Source organism: Arvicanthis niloticus, chromosome 22, assembly GCF_011762505.2.
Source record: "Arvicanthis niloticus isolate mArvNil1 chromosome 22, mArvNil1.pat.X, whole genome shotgun sequence".
Classification (NCBI taxonomy): Eukaryota; Metazoa; Chordata; class Mammalia; order Rodentia; family Muridae; genus Arvicanthis; species Arvicanthis niloticus.
Genome location: NC_133429.1, coordinates 23451778 through 23470652, shown reverse-complemented (window position 1 = coordinate 23470652; position 18875 = coordinate 23451778). Strand labels below are relative to the sequence as shown.

The 18875-nt window shown below is 38.8% G+C and overlaps 1 protein-coding gene across 5 annotated transcripts in view; it reads right to left on the bottom strand.

Moving 5' to 3' along the window:
* Positions 1-2106: 2106 nt before the first annotated feature.
* Kitlg (KIT ligand) overlaps positions 2107-18875 on the bottom strand; it is an 80062-nt gene continuing 63293 nt past the window's right edge. For 3 of the 5 annotated variants that reach the window (XM_076920081.1, XM_076920084.1, XM_076920082.1), the window contains 4 exons: positions 14229-14338; positions 13571-13638; positions 12409-12484; positions 6330-6475 (listed from right to left, as the gene is read on the bottom strand). In XM_076920081.1, the coding sequence (XP_076776196.1) occupies positions 12445-12484; positions 13571-13638; positions 14229-14338 (218 nt within the window). In that variant the 3' untranslated portion in view covers positions 6330-6475; positions 12409-12444. Of the gene's footprint in view, positions 6476-12408; positions 12485-13570; positions 13639-14228; positions 14339-18875 lie in introns of all 5 variants that reach the window. The other 2 variants (XM_076920080.1, XM_076920083.1) reach the window with 1 other exon arrangement.

Genomic DNA, 18875 nt, shown 5'->3' with positions numbered 1-18875 from the left:
CCAAAGTCGAATCTAAGACTCAAGACAATCTTAATTATGAGCCCTTATAAAATTAAAACACAGCTTACATATTTCCAACATAACAAAAGAGTGAAATTTCCCATCCCAAGAAAGAGTAACTGTATCACAAGCAAAGATTAGGCTTTCAAGCAAAACCAGACCCAGTATGGCAAACATAAAAATCTCAGGGCTCCACGTACCTGATCCCATCATGTACTGTGGGGCACCAGAAACATTCTGGAACTTTGGTGAAGGACATAATGACATCAGACTTATTACAGATTGAATTCGGGCCAAATCAGCACCACAAGATGACACTGCCAAGTTTTGCTGCCCTCTTTAGATGTTGTCTTTTGCCCTTCTACACAGCTGTAGTGACCACTCTGTGTGTAGGTGGCTCAGGAGGCAAAAGAGTTGCCTTGGAAGTCTTTTTTGTTTGCATGCAGGGAAACCCTTCAGTAGAAACCTCAGACAAATACTCTCCTTTTCAATTCAAATGAATTCACAAGTTCACAAGTTGGAGCCTGGGGTTTGCTCTCCCCTTGCCCCCAGGATACCTTTCCTATTAGAGTGTAAGATTTCTCTTGAATATATTTGTCCATTCCTCCCCTATTAAAATCTTTGGTTTTTTTTTTTTTTTTTTTAACACCCTTTCCCTCAGCAAACTCCATGGTTTTGTTTGTTTGTTTGTTTGTTTGTTTGTTTTATGTCTTTCTGAAAATTCTTTCACTGTGGCTCTAAAAGCAGTAAGAAGTAACCACGTCACAGCCTGGATGCTATGTGGTCTGAAAACTTCTTCTACTATATGATTTCTTCTGTTCTTGAATTTAGCCTCTTAAGTTCTCAGAACAGCAGCAGAAAGCAGTGAGATTCTTGTCCGAATAGAACAGAGCCCATTTTTCAGTTGTTCTCCCCTGGAGACCTCATGGACTAGGCTGCATTTCTCTCAGGCTTTGGGCATTCCAAACTCTCATCCGATTGGCCCATTAAACTCAGTTTCCAGTACAGTTTAGGCTTCTGCAGCCCACATCTCCAAATTCTTCCACAATTCCTTCCACAAATCAGGTGAGAAAGCCGAAGGACTACTTGGTCATGTTTGCCACGATGGATGACACTTCCTTTTAATATCACTGTTTTGCATTAGGAACTTTTGTGGCTGTGACTTAGGCAGGGTTTATCAAGGCTGTTCCCGAATGCAGTCCCAATGCCAAATGAACTCACATTGTTACGTGAGTGTGAAACAGCTGTTCACAGTCTCCTCAACTGTGAAACAGAGACATAACATTCCAGCTCTTGACACAACTTTTCATTTAGGCTGGGTCATCCATGGATCATATCATATTCAAGGTAAGTCTTCCAGCATCAGTTAAAACTGTCTTAAAAAGTCCTTACACACCGTGGTAATTTTCCTAGGCAACTCTATCTCCAGGCAAACTGACACAAAGATTAATCATTCATTGTGTAGTCTCCAGGTAGTGCTAGCCAAGGACTGAGTAAGATGTCTATATACTTCCCAAACCACAGACACCATAGTGAATTTAACAGGCCAATGATTTTTCTCAAAACCACATATGGATATGGGCACTAAGAACGTGTCTTCATTACCTCTTGTCCCTTAAGAAGGTCTGATGATTAAGAAGGTCTAAGGACATGCTGATTTGACTAGATGGAAGAAGCCAGGAGATTTTTACACTTCTTGCTTTGGTGAATCTTATCCTTGTAAGTTTAAAGTCCAAAACCAAGTTTTTCAAGAACTTCCCCTGCTTTATTCATTTCTTATGTGTGCCATAAAGATGTTAACTCCACTCCAGTTTAGCATCTGCTTACTTCAGTGGGACTGTACCTATTATAGTGGGTTTCATTTCTCTTCCTGACTTACATTATAAAACTCTTGAAAGGTTTTCATTATTTCATCTTGATTACCTTTGCCTATTGTTATAAAAATTATTTATTGAATTAAAATCATTTCTTATCCATCTGCATCTACATTTCCGTGAAATGCTTCTTGATGACAAGGGTCCACACAAAGATGAATTTTAGCTTAGTAAATGCTAATCCATATTATTAATAATGTAATAACCCTAAGGTATCAAATGAGAGGGCAGATTTATGATGGTGCATAAAATTCTTTATTTAGAACAATAAAGTATATGTTTATATAATGTAATTTCAAATTCAAACCTGTATCAAAAGGGTCAGGACATATACCTATTTTAAAAAGTACACATACAGTATATACACATACACATCACATTTTACAACCTTTTATTTAATTAAACTTCAGTCATAAAGTATTTAGAACAGTGTTGACATACACTTACATTACAATATGCAAACTCCAATCTATGACTGAACTAGCAATATATCTGTGAAGCCATATAAATGTCAGAATACTTCTCAAGTTCATTGACTTAAAAAACAGTGGTAGAGAGAGACACAATAATCACATATTAATGCCTAGACTACTGGAGAATAAGACTATAGGAATTTTGATTGGAAAATTTTATTTAGTGAACTCTTTTAGCCTAGAAATTGAGTAAATGAAAATACCATAGTTTTTGTTTGTTTTAGACAATTTTCTTCTTCTAAAAACAGTCTTATAAGAAAATATTTGGAGATGGCAGTTGTGCATTTACAATGCTTACAAACATTCCAGGATCATAAATATTCACCTTCGTATGGATCACTCCTAAATTCCCACCAGTTATAAAAGAGATACTGTCATTTTTTTTTTTCCTGACAAAGGCCTTTAAGACTGTGTGGAATGGCAGTAACAAGGGTTGTGTAATCAGACTCCATTAAAAATTTTTTTTGATCGGAATGGTTATATGTAAAGCCAATTTCACAAAATCATTCCAAAGATAAACCGGCTTACTTTAAAATCCTTGTCCTACTTTTCCAATTTTAAATGTAATTTATGGATTATAATTTTTACAAATTGGCTTTAAAATACTTCTTGGCATCTAAGTTCCTTAGTAGCACCCTACAATTTTTTTTGTTGTTGTTGTTCTTAGCTATCAATAAAAGGAGAACATTTACATTTATCCTCTGACACACTTCCAAATGTTATAGACATCTTGTACCTCTTTCTCATGAAAATGCACTCCTGGTTTTCATTCCTCAGAGGTGATCCCAAACATTCATTTAAGCAAAGGTAAAAGCCATCTCTTGTGTAAATGGTTATTCCAATTCACTCTACTTAAGACTGAATTCACTTTTCCTAATGGACCCTATTTACATTAGAAATTAAAACAGCAAAGACTTCTCATTGTCTAACCCATTGTTCAGAAGCCAGAGCTGGGTATTTTGCTTAGGATTCTTTTCGCTGTTTTCTTTGCTTTATTAATTGTGTGTCATAAGGGCTCACTCCTGAAAAGTGACCTCTGACCTATCTACACACAAACACAATACTGAGATCCAAAGAGAGTGGGGACATTATATCCATTAGTGGCAAAGCAGAACAACCTCCTGGCTATCTTTCTCAACGTTCACCCAACTACACCTAACTGCCTAATTTGAGAAACATATTTCTTCAACAATGTGTACAAGATAGCTAAGATTCCATATCAGAATTAAATCATGAAATCAAAACCTACTATTAGAAACACAGTGGAAACAATCAAATATTCCACAACAGATTTTTTTCATTCATTTATAACTTCGACTGAATTAAAGTATCAAACTATGTGACACTGATTTTTTTTTTTTCAAAGCTCATGAAAGTTCACTAAACTAAAAGCACATATTTCATTGTGGGCACATACTTTTATGTATTTCCATTTTTTCTCATATGCATTACTTTTTGTAGTGCAACTCAGAATTTATTTTATTATTATTGTATAGAAAGCTTCAATTCCCCGATTCATTAAAACATGGCAGTGTGTTAAGCATGTTAGATAACAATACAAAACCCAGGACTCTTCTAACACGACCCACTGATCACACAGATAGTCTTGTTATAGGCTTGGTTTCTACCAAGGAGGTACAAAGCTTTCAGTACAATTTACACTTTGCAGATTTTTCTTAGATCATTTTCGTTAAAAATCAAATCTTACACATTACAAAAGAGAACACTCAGAAAAGATGGGTAATGTAAAGGGTGATTTTATACTTTATCTTCTCGGTTTGAGGTTTTCATAATTTAAAAAAAATATTCAGAACATACATGGAATAAGCTATGCAAAGGATACGTATTTTTAATCTGAAAGCGGATATGCCACAGTTAATGTCCAAGCAGCTAGCATTCAAAATTATGTTCAGCATTTTCCTATTGTCCATGCATTTTATTGAACCTTAGTATTTTATAAAAATTGGCGATCTATGTTACCCTCAATGAACCAACATGATTAATAAGTAGGACACATCTTCCACCTTCTACCATGTCAGGTATTATAATCTGTTAAATTTGTTTATTTAACGCTACTGATTTTAAGACCGTGCTTTTGAGCGTTCAAATCCCAACTGCTAGCTGTGAGGACAAATGTATATTTCTTGTACTCTCAAGCTCGGTGAATAGCATTTTCATAAGCCTGAGCAAAATGAAACTACCAGATAAATAAATCAAGCCACACAATTGAGAATTAACACTAGGCTCAATCTATGTACACCTACACGTATGACTCATGTTAACCTACAGCTATTACTATTCTTGAAGCAGTCAATGCCAAACAACAATATAGGTTCTTTCAGTAACTAAGCTGATTTCTAATTATTGATCACTAATCAGTTGTATCCTGGAATATCTGAGGGCTTGAACAAGTAAATACAGTATCTCAGTGCACTGGGCTTCATATTGCAGGAATGATATAGCATTGGAGGAACCTCAGAGCGTTAGAGAAAGAGACCATCTGAACTCTTTGGTACAAAGAAGAGCAGCCACCATGTACTGGAGTCGTACTTGGACAAGCTTTGAAGGTAAGCTAGAACTTTACATGCAGCTTCAAGACAGAACAGAAGCTAGCAGTTAGGTTCCCATGCACTTTCATGTTAACTACATTGAAAATGGTTGTCTTGAGATTTTAGTACAGGGCAAATAAATTTACTACAAGAGTTGAGTTAGTATGAAAAGCTTTAAATTTTGTATGTCTATGTTAGGTGAACAAAGCCTTCACCAAAATAAGTGCAGAAGAAAAGTCACATTTTGATTTTAGCCAATTGCTTTCAATATATTTCCATCAGGGGCATCTATAGGACATCTTGTAAATTCTGGTTTGAAAGCGCAATGTTCATCGTGGAATCGCTGCCAATTTCTGTCTAATATGAGAAATGCTGTCACACATTTTAAATAGCAAACTGACATGCACAACTACACAAAGCTCTCTCTCTTTTTTTATTTCATAAACCTTAATGAATACAGAGTGCCTGATTTTAAATAATGGCTATATTTAAAGAGATAATGGTTATACAGCAAATAACTAATGTTCTCTGACTCCTTGAATTCTTGTGGAATACGAGTGACTTAGTTTGCAACTCCCATATTAGAATAAAGTGTCCATTTCTAATCTTAGGTACTAAACACCATCATCCATTCTTATTCTCTCCCATCAGGATTTCAAAAGAAAAAAAAAATGGGACCCTTACACATTCAGCATTTTCTCTCAGATCTGTTTACATACCTCTGCAGTAGTTTCAAAACATAAACATGTCACATTTTATTTTCCCAAACATGATTTACACACTCTAGAGTGACTATCAAGAGAAAAGACCAGCTTCACTAGGGGCCAAATGTCTTCCTTGGCGTGTTCTTCCGCGGGTCCATGTTGACAATTTTCTCCTGTGAGGACTCTTCTGGAGACTCTTCCATATACCGTGGCATCATACTGCAGTTCAGCACGGGCTCCACCGCACGGATAGAACTAGCTACCCGTGTCCATTTCTCTAGTAGGATACGGTGCACGTGACTTACGTCAGGAAGCGCTGACGTTTAGGCTGTTCTTGTTAATCAGTAACTACAGAGCGTAGGAGCCTGCTCGAAAGAAAGAAAAAAAAATACTCCCCATGGCTTTCAACTCCATACAGTGGCTGATGCTACGGAGTTATTGTTTTTTTCTTTTTAAAATTTTTTTCTACATCCCTTTGTGAAAAAAAAAATTCCCCCCACTATCCAGGCTGCAATCTACTTGCAGAGACCATAATTAACTACAGGCTGCAGGTTGTAACTGAAGAACAAAGCTACATGGGTTTTCAGCACTCAGACATTTCCCAAGCTGTGCAGATGGCGCAAGTAGACTGAACATGGGGCCTCGTCCCCATCATCACTTGCGAAACCTTCAGAGTCCTGCTCCGTGCAAATTCTTCTTTACAGATGATAATTCAGTGCAGGTTTCACAGCTAAACACTCTGCTCCAACTTCTGAATCATCCACACAAGGTCACGGGTAGCAAGAACAGATAAAGATGAGGTCTGTCACTTGAGACAGAATAGGAATTTGTTTATAGCTGCTTCATTTATGAAGCAAACATGAACTGTTACCAGCCTAGAGAGGAAGAAAGAGGAGAGGAATTAAAGTGTGTCTTTCTGCCTCCTTTGTTTTTTCCCCAATAGCTAAATTCATATAAAAACACGGAATGAAAAACCAAGCTAATAATGTGTGTTCCACTTAATCTTAAAGAACCAGGGAGGGCTTTGTCATCTGCTGTGATGATTAGCCACTGTCTCCTTGGGAAGACATTATCTCAAATGATCTTATTGGTGATCAGTTGTCTATTTCTTCTCATTAGAAAATAAGCTTCATTCAAGACCAGACTTAGTTTCATTGTTGCAGCACAATTCTTAGAACAGGGCCTGGCACGCAGTGTAATCTACATGCAGCAAGCGTTTCTTGACCATGAGAATGGATACATTTCCTTGTTTATATATTCATGAGAGCAAGAAAATGGAGCCAGGCTGCAGTGTCCACTAGCAGGTGGACGGATAATGAAATGTGGTACATATACACAACAGAATTTTAGTCAGCCATGAAGAAAAGGGAAATTAAGATAAATTGGCAGGAAAAAATGCTTGGATCTAGAATGTATAACACTAAGTGAGGTGACCGAAACTTAGAAAGAAAACATATTCTCTTATATGTCTTATGTGCAGATCCTACCATGTAATGTGTACACACACACACACACACACACACAAATACACAAGACTGTAAATGTGGATTAAAGCTTAAGAATCTGCAAAGGAAACCAAGAGAAGATGAAATCAGGTGATGAGGAAGGATAAGGTTTGGAGTGGAGAAGAGGGCACAAAAGAGGTGTGAGAGAGGAAGAGATGATGGGCAGGGCAGGGGGCGGGATTACAAGCTGAACATATCCTACTTGGGTGTATTACTTATTTCTTGATGTGCTGTAAAACTTCAAGGCATTGTTATAAAAAAGTAGTAGGTTTCTTAGGTAAAAGAACAAAAACCAAAACCAAAAAAACAGTTGTAAACTACAAGAAGGTAGGAGAAATCACACACACACACACACACAGAGCCATGCTGAAACACATGCTTTATGTAAACTAATGAAAGTAACATTTTAGGAAAAAAAATCTAGATATGGTAGCATGTACTTATAATCCCAGCACTACAGAGACAGAACCCTGAGGATTGCTGGTCAGCCAGCCCAGAGATACTTGGTAAGCTCCAAGCTGATAAAAGATGTCTCAAAAACCAAGATGGATGATGGCACCCAGGGATTGACAAAGTTGTTCTCTTGTTTCAACATGCATATGTGCACGTGAGCACACATGCACAAGGAGAAAAAAAAAGGAATGAATAAATTAGTATCCTTCAGCTTTCATGCCCGCAAAACACCACTTATCTTAGTCTGTTGACAGGAGAGTGAGCAATCTATGCAACTTTGAAGCTCTCTAGCACCGAGTGGTAGAGAGATGTTTGCAGCCCAAGGTAGTGAGTTTCTGCAAAGTTCAGAGAGGAGCCAGAATGGAGTGGCCCAGGAGACGTATCTGCGGCAGGTTAGAGACTACCAGCCTCATTCCTGAGTAGCTCCAGCATCCTGGTGGCCGAGCTAGGCTCTAAATAGTCACCTCTCTCAGCCAAGGAAACCAGAGCAGCAAGCTCACACTCAGTATGTCTGCCCCAAGGAAGAACTGAAATCCTGGCACCACATGCTGAGGAATTCCTTTGGCCTCCTTCTATCTTATTGTACTTTGTGAAACATGAAAACTATACTTTGTTTCAGTTTTTCCGTGCTGGTATTCAACTGCTGGCTGCTCAGATTGTTCTGCTTTCCGGTGTAATTTAGGAAAGCCAAAACTGTTCAGTTTAGTTTATACAGATAAATGAGGAGAGATTAAAAGAAAATTTCCGAAATCGACGTCTTATAAAAATATAAGCATAGTAAGACAAGCAGATCGGAACCACGGGAAGAGAGGAAGCTATGCATAATTTGAAATTCTAGAGTTGATTACTCATAGAGAAACAGGATTGGAAATCTAGTTCGGACTTTTGCTCTTGAGTCAGTAAAGCAAAGAAAATGGAATTGAAGGCCGATGACAGCAAGTTTTTTCATAGAGCAAAGTTACATTTCTTTAGAACGATCGTTTTGTAACATGCTCATGAAATAAACAGAACGAGTGTTGTTATCCTGTACAGTGAGTGACGTGTCACTTAACGAGAGGGATGCCTTCTTACGAACAGGTTGCTGTGTGATTTTGTTATACAGTGTAAGTCTTCAAATCTAGGTGGGTTAACTTGCTACACAGCTAGACTATTATACTGTATTATATGATAATAACTACTGTGAGTGTGGTACCCAGGCTGAAAGATCAAGAGATGCTATATGCCTTCCTATGAAAATATAGAGGTTAAAAGATTCTAAATCATCTAGTGTATTACAGCTAGTTGTAGAGCCAAGGCTTCAACTCAGGACTCAGCTAACCTTTTCCAGGCTCTGGCTTTACAATGCAGGAATGAAAGAAAGCTCGCCAACAAGACTTAAAAATGTCTAGTAAAGTGACTGGGGTCTCGATGACTACTTATCTACCAATTCAAAGCCTGTGCCCTACATGTCCAGGCTTAGTTTAAGCTTGTCCTCCTACCAAATCTCAGATCGATTTCTCCCACTGTAGCTCTGATCTACAGGAAGATTCAGGTTGTGTTTTGTTTACTACTTTTTACTTATATGTGTGTTTGTGTATACATAAATTACAGTGTATAATATATATATGTATATATATATATTGTAATGTATATATGTGTACATACACATTAAACTATGTTACTTTTTTGTTTTGTTTTGTGACAGGGTTTCTCTGTGTAGCCCTAGCTGTCCTGGAACTCACTCTGCAGACCAGGCTGGCCTCGAACTCAGAAATCCATATGTCTCTGCCTCCCAAGTGCTGGGATTAATGGCATGCACCACCACTGCCTGGCTAAAATATGTTACATATTATAACTTCAAAAACACTTAAAAATTGTAAAATTTGTGTGTGTGTTTGAATATTTTTGAAATTATAATAACTTACTTTCTCCTACCATGGAAAGATAACTGAAAGTAACTAAACTAATGCACAAATACCTGTTATTTCCCATCAGACAGCCTGAGCATTCTCTTTGAGGTAACTATGTTTTCCTCAAGGTTGCAAGTAAGATTCTGTGTAGATGGCTCTCAAATTCTAGTCTACCATTCCAGCCCTGAGTGATCTCTATATATACTTTGATGTCACTACATGTGGTAACTTCTCAGAACTATCAATATTTATCAACAGCTCCCTCTCTTGACTCCAGACATCTCATTCCTTTTAACAACACCATCATCCTTGCTTAAATTCGCAATCATCTCTGAGACTCATGAAGCTGCATAGTCTACCAGTAAAGACTGACTGATTCTTTTTGGCAATGTCTCCAAAGTGGTCCATCTTTTTAGTTGCCATGGCCTTGACCCTAGTTCTCCTTCCCTCCCATCTGAATGGAAGACAACTCTCCTGGATATAATTTCTTCCTCCAGTTCAAACCTCTATCCCACTGGTCACACCAGTATCTGACAACTTTTCTTAAGCTTCTGCTTTGATGGGATAACTAGTACATTTCTAGCCCCTCAAAACAGCTTTTACTTTACTTAATAGGACATAAACTATAACTTCTAGACTTCAAACCTGCTTTCAAACTGATGTCCAGTCTTTCCTCCTGGCACTGACCTGGTGCACTGGATAGTTTTATGTTAACTTGACCCAGGCTAAAGTCATCAGAGGGGAGGGAACCTCAACAACAACAACAAAAAAAGCCTCAGGCTGTAGATAAGCCTGTAAGACATTTTCTTAATTAGTAATTGATGGCAGAGGACCTCAGTCCATTGTGGCTGGTGCCATCCCTGGGCTGGTGGTCCTGAGTTCTATTTAAAAACAGCAGGCTGAGCAAGCCATGAGGAGCAAGCCAGTAAGCAGCACCCTTCCATGATCTCTGCATCTGCTCCTGCCTCCAGGTTCCTGCCCTGTTTGAATGCCTGCCCCAACTTCCTTTGATGATCAATACTAATACCAAAGTAGAAGCCAAATAAACTCCTTCCTCCCCAAATTGCTTTTTAGTAAGGGTGTTTCATCACAGCAACTGTAACCCTAAGACACTCTGTGTGTGTGATTTTCACTGGAGTCAATGTGTACAACTTTTGTGGGTTTGTAGCACAGTTTGTACTCTGAGACCTTACCTATGAAATGTTCACTCTTCAACTTGGTTAAATCTATTTAAGCCATGTTGATTCATTCATTCATTCATTCATTCAGCAATCGTTCATCTAGAGTCCATTTCACACGAGCAGTGAGCTTAGTGCCGGAGATAAGGTGCAAACCAGACAGACTCAGCTCCTGTCTTTGCATGTTCTGAGACTAGTTGACGTACTCATGCATTATTTGATTATGTTTGCTCTAAAATGTTATTGATCCTTTTCCTCCTAAGCAAGTGGCTTGGGCTCCCCATCATAATCCAAATGTCACAGGGCAAACGCCATCGTCAAAACCACAGGATTGTTAAAATTTGATCCCCAAACCAAACAAGAGCAGATACCATCGGAGCTTTTAAGATGCAGTTAACCACGTAAGGTTCGACATGTAAATGGCTGGCATAAAGGAACTGAAATTACAGATCCAAAAAGGCAAAGCTGAGGCTTGTGCTGGGGCTGAATGGCAGAGAACGGGGTGTCTAGAATGAACAATAATTTCAGCTCAGAGAATACAGTTTTAGAAAACAACTCAATTTACTTATATTGTTCGATGGGGATGGGGGCAGGGATGACCCTAAAGAAACTAGCATGGGAGCAGATAAGAGAATCATAGCCTTGCTGCACGTGGCAGTCACGGGGATGGCTGAAGGCAAAAGCCGAAGGTATGTGGAGCAATTATCATCTCATGGTAAGTCCAGCTGTTAAAAATGGTCTCTCCTGCCAATCAAAGGGAAGTTATTAGAGCAAGAGGCAGAGACTATGACCCAGGTACCCCAGGGAAGATTCAGTCTAGAGGTAATTTTGGAATCTGGGACAGGGTGACAGCTGAAAGGACAGAGACCTATAGGGAAAGGAGAGACAGTTCAGCAGACACTCTTATCAGAAATAAGAAGGTGTGGAGGGAGAACTGAGACTCCTGGGGGGAGTAGCAGGCATTGCTATCCGATGTGGAAAATGCAGGCAAGGGTCAGCAAATCATTAATGACCAGGTGCTAGAGGTAAGAGGGAGTCAAAGGTTGAACTGATAAAAGAACAAGTTGATACCGTTCCAGGTGTCCCAGGTGCCTGAGAGCAGGGAGAGGAGATGGCGTGAACGATAATGAACATCTGCCTGCTCCAAACCGTGAGAAGCATCTACTGGCTCCAATCATCCCATAGTCACCTTTCTTTCACAGTATACCCCACCCCAAGTCACACAATCACATCAGGTATCTGTTCTTGGTTTATATATTCAGTACACTCTGGACTGGGATAGGGCTTAGTTATGAGGAGCCCTGCACCAAGTGGCCTTTTTTTACCTTGATAGTTTTATTCTAGCTATAAGACACTGACTATTTTTTTAAGTGGTGGGAAAATACTTTTTGTTTTGTTTTTCCACTTTATTAAGTATTTAGCAAATGGGTCACTGGCATTTGATAGTGGGCATACCTAATTGAAATTAGTTGTGTTTGTTGTTTATTTTTTGTATTCCTAATTTGTTGTTTTCTCTTACTCCAAGTTAACAATAAATGATTAGTATTTCATGCATCTCCTATCTAAAAGGAATCCACTAATGTGGACCAACACTGTCCACCTTTCAAAGTCTGAGATTTGCCAGTTAGAGGCCTATAGTTCAACTGTGTAACGGCTTCAGCTACTGTTTAACAATCAGTCCTATCAAGGACATAAAAATACAGTTTGTTTCTAAACGTCTAAATGCCTTTAAGATTTTCTATGGTTCTAGCAAGTTCTTGCAGCTTGATTTCTAACAACTTACCACTGTGCGAAGGTAACAATGTTGAGACATCCACAATTACACCTCTTGAAACTCTCTCTCTTTCTGTTGCAACATACTGAAAAACAACAAGAGAAATCCTGTTTGCTTCTGGACAGATTCTAAAGCACACCGAGAGTCAGGCATTCTAAGAGGCTATTCTAGAAATACAGCAAATAGAGTAGCAAAAGATTGCTGGGGCTGTGGGGTTGGGGATGGCCTATACACCTACGCTTATCTTCAAGCCCGTCCTAGAGGGAAGAAAGATGATTTTGTGTTGATATTATCTCTTTAAAAAATTACACTGAAAATGCTTATATGCTGTGTGTATGTGTGTACATGTGTGTGTGTGCATGTATGTGTGCATGTGTGTGTGCATGTACACATACATGCTCGTGGGGGCGCATGTGCACACGTTTGTGTGTGTGTGTGTGTGTGTGTGCACGCGTGTGTGTGTGTGTGTGTGTGTGTGTGTGTGTTTGCATGAGTGCATGCGCTGATGGACATTATAAGAGTAAATACCATGCTGAAAATTAAAATCAAAGGTACAAAACAAAGTGCCGGAGGGGATGGTGCAAGAGGCATCATGACCAGTTAGAGTAGGATGGAAAACATCTTAAAATAATGCTTTTATTTAGCCTTAGGTAAAATGCTAAATTCATTGGAGAAAACTAAGAGCTATAAAAAGCGGAATGCAGTGAGAAGTTATATCGAAGGCCGCAAGGGAAAGCCACGTATAGTGTTGTGAAAAGGAAGTAGAATCACGCACAGAGACGTAAGAAATAACATGACAGAGAATGTCTTTATAAGAGCTGAAGACAAAAAGAGTGTGATCATCTCAACTCAGCCAACAGCCAACACATAATACAGACGCCAGACACCGGACAGAGGTGAAAAAGGTCATCTCCAAAAGACCAAAAGACGTAAGGACTCTAGGAAAGGGAACACAGGCAAATGGGTCTTCCCCGACATTATTCACAGGTAAAGATGCGTGACTGAAGACACAGTGGGAGGCCAGAAATTGCACCAGATCTGGAACACACTGAACGGGAGATGCAGCCCATCTATGCACACCTCCCTAAAGACGTCAGAATGGTGCATGTGCACAGCAGGAGAAAGGACGGCACCAAGCTTATTTGAGCACACGGTTAGGAGGACAAAATACCTTATTTCATTATCCTCTTCATTAATCTGTATATTTTCAACTGCCCTTGTAAGACTTGACTGTTTCTTCTGGAAAAAAACCAAAAAAACAGTGACACCTATTGTAGAAACACCAGTGACTGCTGCATTTCTTGAGACCAGCGGTTTGCACTGTTACCATTAAAGGCAACTGAACCGCCAACAAGGGTGCTTTGACTTTATCAATCTAAATGTGTGTGTGTGTGTGTACAATGAAAGCATGGTCTAGTTCAGCATTCGTAGGCTATTCTAGAAATAGCAGTCACATTAAAAATACACTTCTTAAAGCTGAGTCATAATGATTTGGCACATTCTGATTTTTAGACAGACCAGTAAAACCACAAAAGAGAGGGCATTCCAAAGAGATGCCACAGAAAGGCACATCTGTTTGGCTGTTAAGCACAGCATATGAGTCTCAATATATTTTCTTTCTTTTTGTATTTAATTCAGGCCAGTAAACTGGGCCCCATCCCTTAAGTGTGCCTTCTCTGGAGCAGAGGACACAGCTCCAATGCACAATGGTCGAAACTTTCCTAATGTTTGAATATATATATATATATATATATATATATATATATATATATATATGAAAAACAAGTATATAAAGTTGATGAGGGGGCAGCAAGAATAGCGATGCTCACCTTCCAGTATAAGGCTCCAAAAGCAAAGCCAATTACAAGCGAAATGAGAGCCGGCAATGCCATGGCTGTCCATTGTAGGCCTGAGTCTTCAGGGGACTTTGCGGCTTTCCCTGCAATTAAAAGAACATGGTGGTAAACAACTCGGCTATATTCTAGAGGTCTGACCGTTAGGTTGTGGTTGCTGCCAAAGGATTCCGTAATGACGTGTACTGCCTTTTACAGTTTTCAAAAAGGCAGGGGTTTCTGTTCAATTTTGGTTTTGCAAGCAGTATAAAACCATATAATCTCTAAAAGACAAAGACATTAAAAAAAAAAAAGAAGAAAGAAAGAAAGAAGGAAACCCAACAGGTAGGAAGAGACTTGACAAGTTTAAGGGTCATGCATGTTTGGAATCCGGGCTTGATATATTCCTGAGCAGAAAGGGTTTCTACAATCAAGCAAATCTTTCTTCTCTAATCGATTATCTTAATATTATTTAGCTTTCTTGCTCTTAGCATTCTGACCCCCTCCCCCCCCCCCCGTTTAAAAGAACCTTGCAAGATGGATCAGATCTTGCACGCATTCAGCTAGGGTTAGTCTGTCGCAGACAGCAAATCATTAAATGCATCCTGCAGATACAGCACTTTAAGCAGCCTTAAAATTGTGGCTCTTTGCTCATTCACACCCTCAGTACACACAGGGGAGGAGGACTTTTTTTTTTCATTTTATGTTGGAAAGTTTGAAACTACTCCGAAGAATGACTAAAGCCATCAATGTCACTCTGCACGAAATAACACTTTAGTGACAAAAAAAAAAAAAAAAAAAAATGACTTTGACTGATTTTCTATAGGATTCATTGACAAAGAACTGTTTAGCTATTTGGAAACACTGGAGCATTTGCTAGCCTGAAATTCCCTTTCAAAGAAATTGTATATTTCCAACAACTACACGACACAAATCAACACAGGATCAAGGTGGAGTGTAGAGTGACTGCTTTTAGGTAATCTTACAATCGGAATATGGTCACAAGGTGAGCCTACAATTACTTAGCAGCTAACATCCCTCTAAGTGATTACTAGAAAGAAACAGATCCACTGTGTATATGCACCCCATGTTGATAAGGGGAATAGGTTTATTCTAGAAGGTAAGAAATAAATCGTATCTACTATAGTGAGAACAGGAATCTGCTATTCCTCCCAGTTTATGTGGATGCCAAGGAGAGAATTTCCTAATTCTCTATGTCCTGTCCTCCCCAAATCATGTTTGTTTGTGAGCTCGTGTGCATGTGTGTGTTAGGGAGAATGCTTAGGAATGGGTGCTCAGTATGAGATGCAGGGATTGTGTGTGTGGGGGGGGGAGTTGTCTGAAATCGTATCATCCACTTACATAACAATAAACTGCTTTCTCAAGACAGAATTAAGAGTTCTTTGGCCTCCCTCGTCATACAGCCGCAGGATAGACATGCTTCAGGCATCCTGAATTGGGAACCAATACTCACTTATCTCTCCAAAGCAAAATAGCTCCCCTAGTCGCAAAGAGATTCCGAGAATATTGAGAATAACCGAAGGAGTGATGCACATCACAAGCAATTTCTACCACTTGAGGCATTTCACTGTCTACAAATAAATAAGTTGGCTGTCCGTGTTTGTTATTCCCTTAGAAGGACAGCCTGCTGTGACCATCACTGTTTACTGGGACTGTTCACCCTGGAACTATTAGTCAACAGAAGTCATACATTCTAAAATACAGCGACATTCCTTCTGTAGGAAAGGAAGAGAGAGAGACCCTAAAGACAAGGGAAAGAAAAGGCCTGGGTAATAGTCTTTCTCCAGAGCTCATTGCTTCTGTTACTTCATGCTTGGAAACCTGCCCTCAGTTCTTCCAGGCATTCGAATAATGCTTAAAGAGAGAGGACAGCTTTATCAAAAAAAAAAAAAAAAAAAAAAAAAAAAAAAAAGGCTTGCTTACACTACCTTCGGGAAGGACTTCAGTACCTCTACCAGAACTCTCCACCAGAACTGGAGGCCTCAGAGCCCACACGAAGGGTATTTGAACCAAAGCCCATGCCCATTACAGAACTCCTCTGATTTATACAGCAATCGTCTGCCAAGAGCTGGTGGGGAAGAGAGCCGATCTGGACAGCCTCTGAGTCATCCTTTAACCCTGGGTCATTACGGCAAAGATTGTGTCTCCTTATTACTAAAACCTGTCCCTGGGTGAAATGGCTTACAAGTAATGGGATATTACAAGCAACAATAATCAACATCTTGAACACACCAGAACACAGAAAACAATGCTCATCTTGCTGAATGGTTTTTTTTAGGACGTTAGCCTGCTTAAGAACTCCGTGACAATGCCTCTCTCGGCACGTAGGAAACAGGCAAATGGTTCAGATCCCAAACACTTCAGCCGCTAGACCACCATCTTATTGTCCCACAGTGTCCAGTTGTCTTCATAGTTGATGATTAACTCTTAATAGCCATTAGGTATGGCCCCATGCACATGCATACTAACTCTTTTAAATCCACAGAAGTCCCATGAAAAGGGGATAATAACACACCAATTGACTAAGGATTTACAAAGCTTAAGCAAGTAGCCCATCATGTTATTTATGTGTCCAGGTGTTCTGATGTACAACAGGTCTCTAGAAAATGTGTCTCTTTCAATACTGTTTAAAAGGATCTCAAACTTGAGTGTTTTGAAAATACAGAATGCTACTATTTACTCTGTAAGTATAATCTCATTCCTATAAATAGTATGCCTAATGGTATAATATTATTCCATCTCTCCACTTTAGATATTCACATGGGCCTCTGATTATCACAGCTGATAAGGCTTATCCCAACAAACTATGATGCTTTTTCTCAAGTTCTCCTGACTACTCTTCTCTGGCTTAAATTTCTTTATGCTATGATAAAAAAAAATATATAGAAACTTCTATGATGATTCTTATTCAGTATCACATTCTTTGATAATGAGTGTGAGCGCCACAGTAGATAGCTTCATGCATTGCTATCTAACTTATGAGTGACATTATACCTAGCGAAGCTGTGACACATATGACCTGTGTTTTACAAATGAAAGAAGAAAGGGAAAGATAACTAAGGATGAAGGAGGAGAAGAAAACTGTGAAAGGATGTCCACCTTGGAAAATAAATTAATAGGTAAAGGATTAAATAGTAATGAATTTTACAGATGGTAAGTAGGACATTCTTTTGCTTCTAATCTTGATGGTGGTAGCCTTCTCAAACTACATAACTGTAATTCTCAACACATTATATGAAACACCTATTTTCACAAATTAGCTCACAAAAAGTTCAAACGTGTACTTGCTAAATAGAAATATACAAACTGAGACCCCTGAGCAATTTAATTTCTAGCGTTTGGCTTCTCTAGTCTGGGGAGACAGAACTTCATCCACCAAGACTCACTGCCCTCTCCAGAGATGGAAGTTCAGGGTTGCTGAGTTGGGTAAGTTTGAGTAGTCATACTGGTAGAGATGAATTATGTAAATAAGAAGTCTTTATTAATCTATTAGACAAATAATAATCTATACATGCCCAGGGAGACACATAACAAAGTCTGGCAAGAATACAACTCTTACCAAGCAGACACACTGATAAGTCTCACGGTAAAGCAAAAAGTCTGCGGCACAGATTGTTCAATAGTCATAGTACTCTCTAAACAGAGCAGACATCCCAAACCTTAACAATAAAGTTACCACCCACCCGACCCCAGTCGCCGGCCCCTGTGTCCTTGTCCCTAACCAAGTTTTAAAACAGCCTGGAAAAGAAGATGATGCTTATCTACCAGTAAATGAACCTCTCACCAAATGAAACTCAACTGCTTCTAAAAGAATGCTATGAAATTCAGAAGCTATGGAATAGTATAACAGCCAGGATGTGCAGCATATGTTAAAATAAAATTACTGATTGTTTAGAGAAATATCTGAACCCAACCAGGAAGACAAAAAATTAATAAAGATAGAGATTAAATGCTAAGATGGCATACATGTTCAAATTAGGTGGTAAGAATGTCAGACAAAAGAGAATATGCCTTGATGTGAAGATAGAGCATCTCTGCACAAAAATACCCCCAAAAAGCAGATGGAAATTTTAAAACATAAACAAGAAGTCTAGAAATGAAAGCAAACTCTGGACTGTTCGGATTCAGTTCAGATGTGGTAGAAGGAATTCTTAGTGAACTAGAAAACTGAAAATCATATATTGAGACCAACAATGATAATGAGGTTTCAGAAAATTAATACACGTCATCCCAGAACTTGAGAAGTGGAGGCAGGGGATCAGAATGTGTGGCCAGACTAGCTACACAGCGAGTTTGAAGTCTAGCCTAAAAGATGAAATAAAAATAGAATTCAACTTTTGTGACACTGAACACAATACCAATCTGACCAAATTATGTGTGACTGGTTTTCTCAGAGGGAGAACAACAAGAGAATATAGAAGAAATAGTTTTAAAAACTACTGCCAAACTTTCCATAGCTTTCGTATTGGAAAAAAGTAAACTTATATGATCAAGAAACTAGACAAAAACCAAGAAAAATGAATACAGAGAAAATCACTGGTTATTGGCATTTTTCACATTGCTCAAAAAAACAAACAAACAAACAAACAAAAAAAACAGCATAAAGTGAAATCTGTCCAGTAT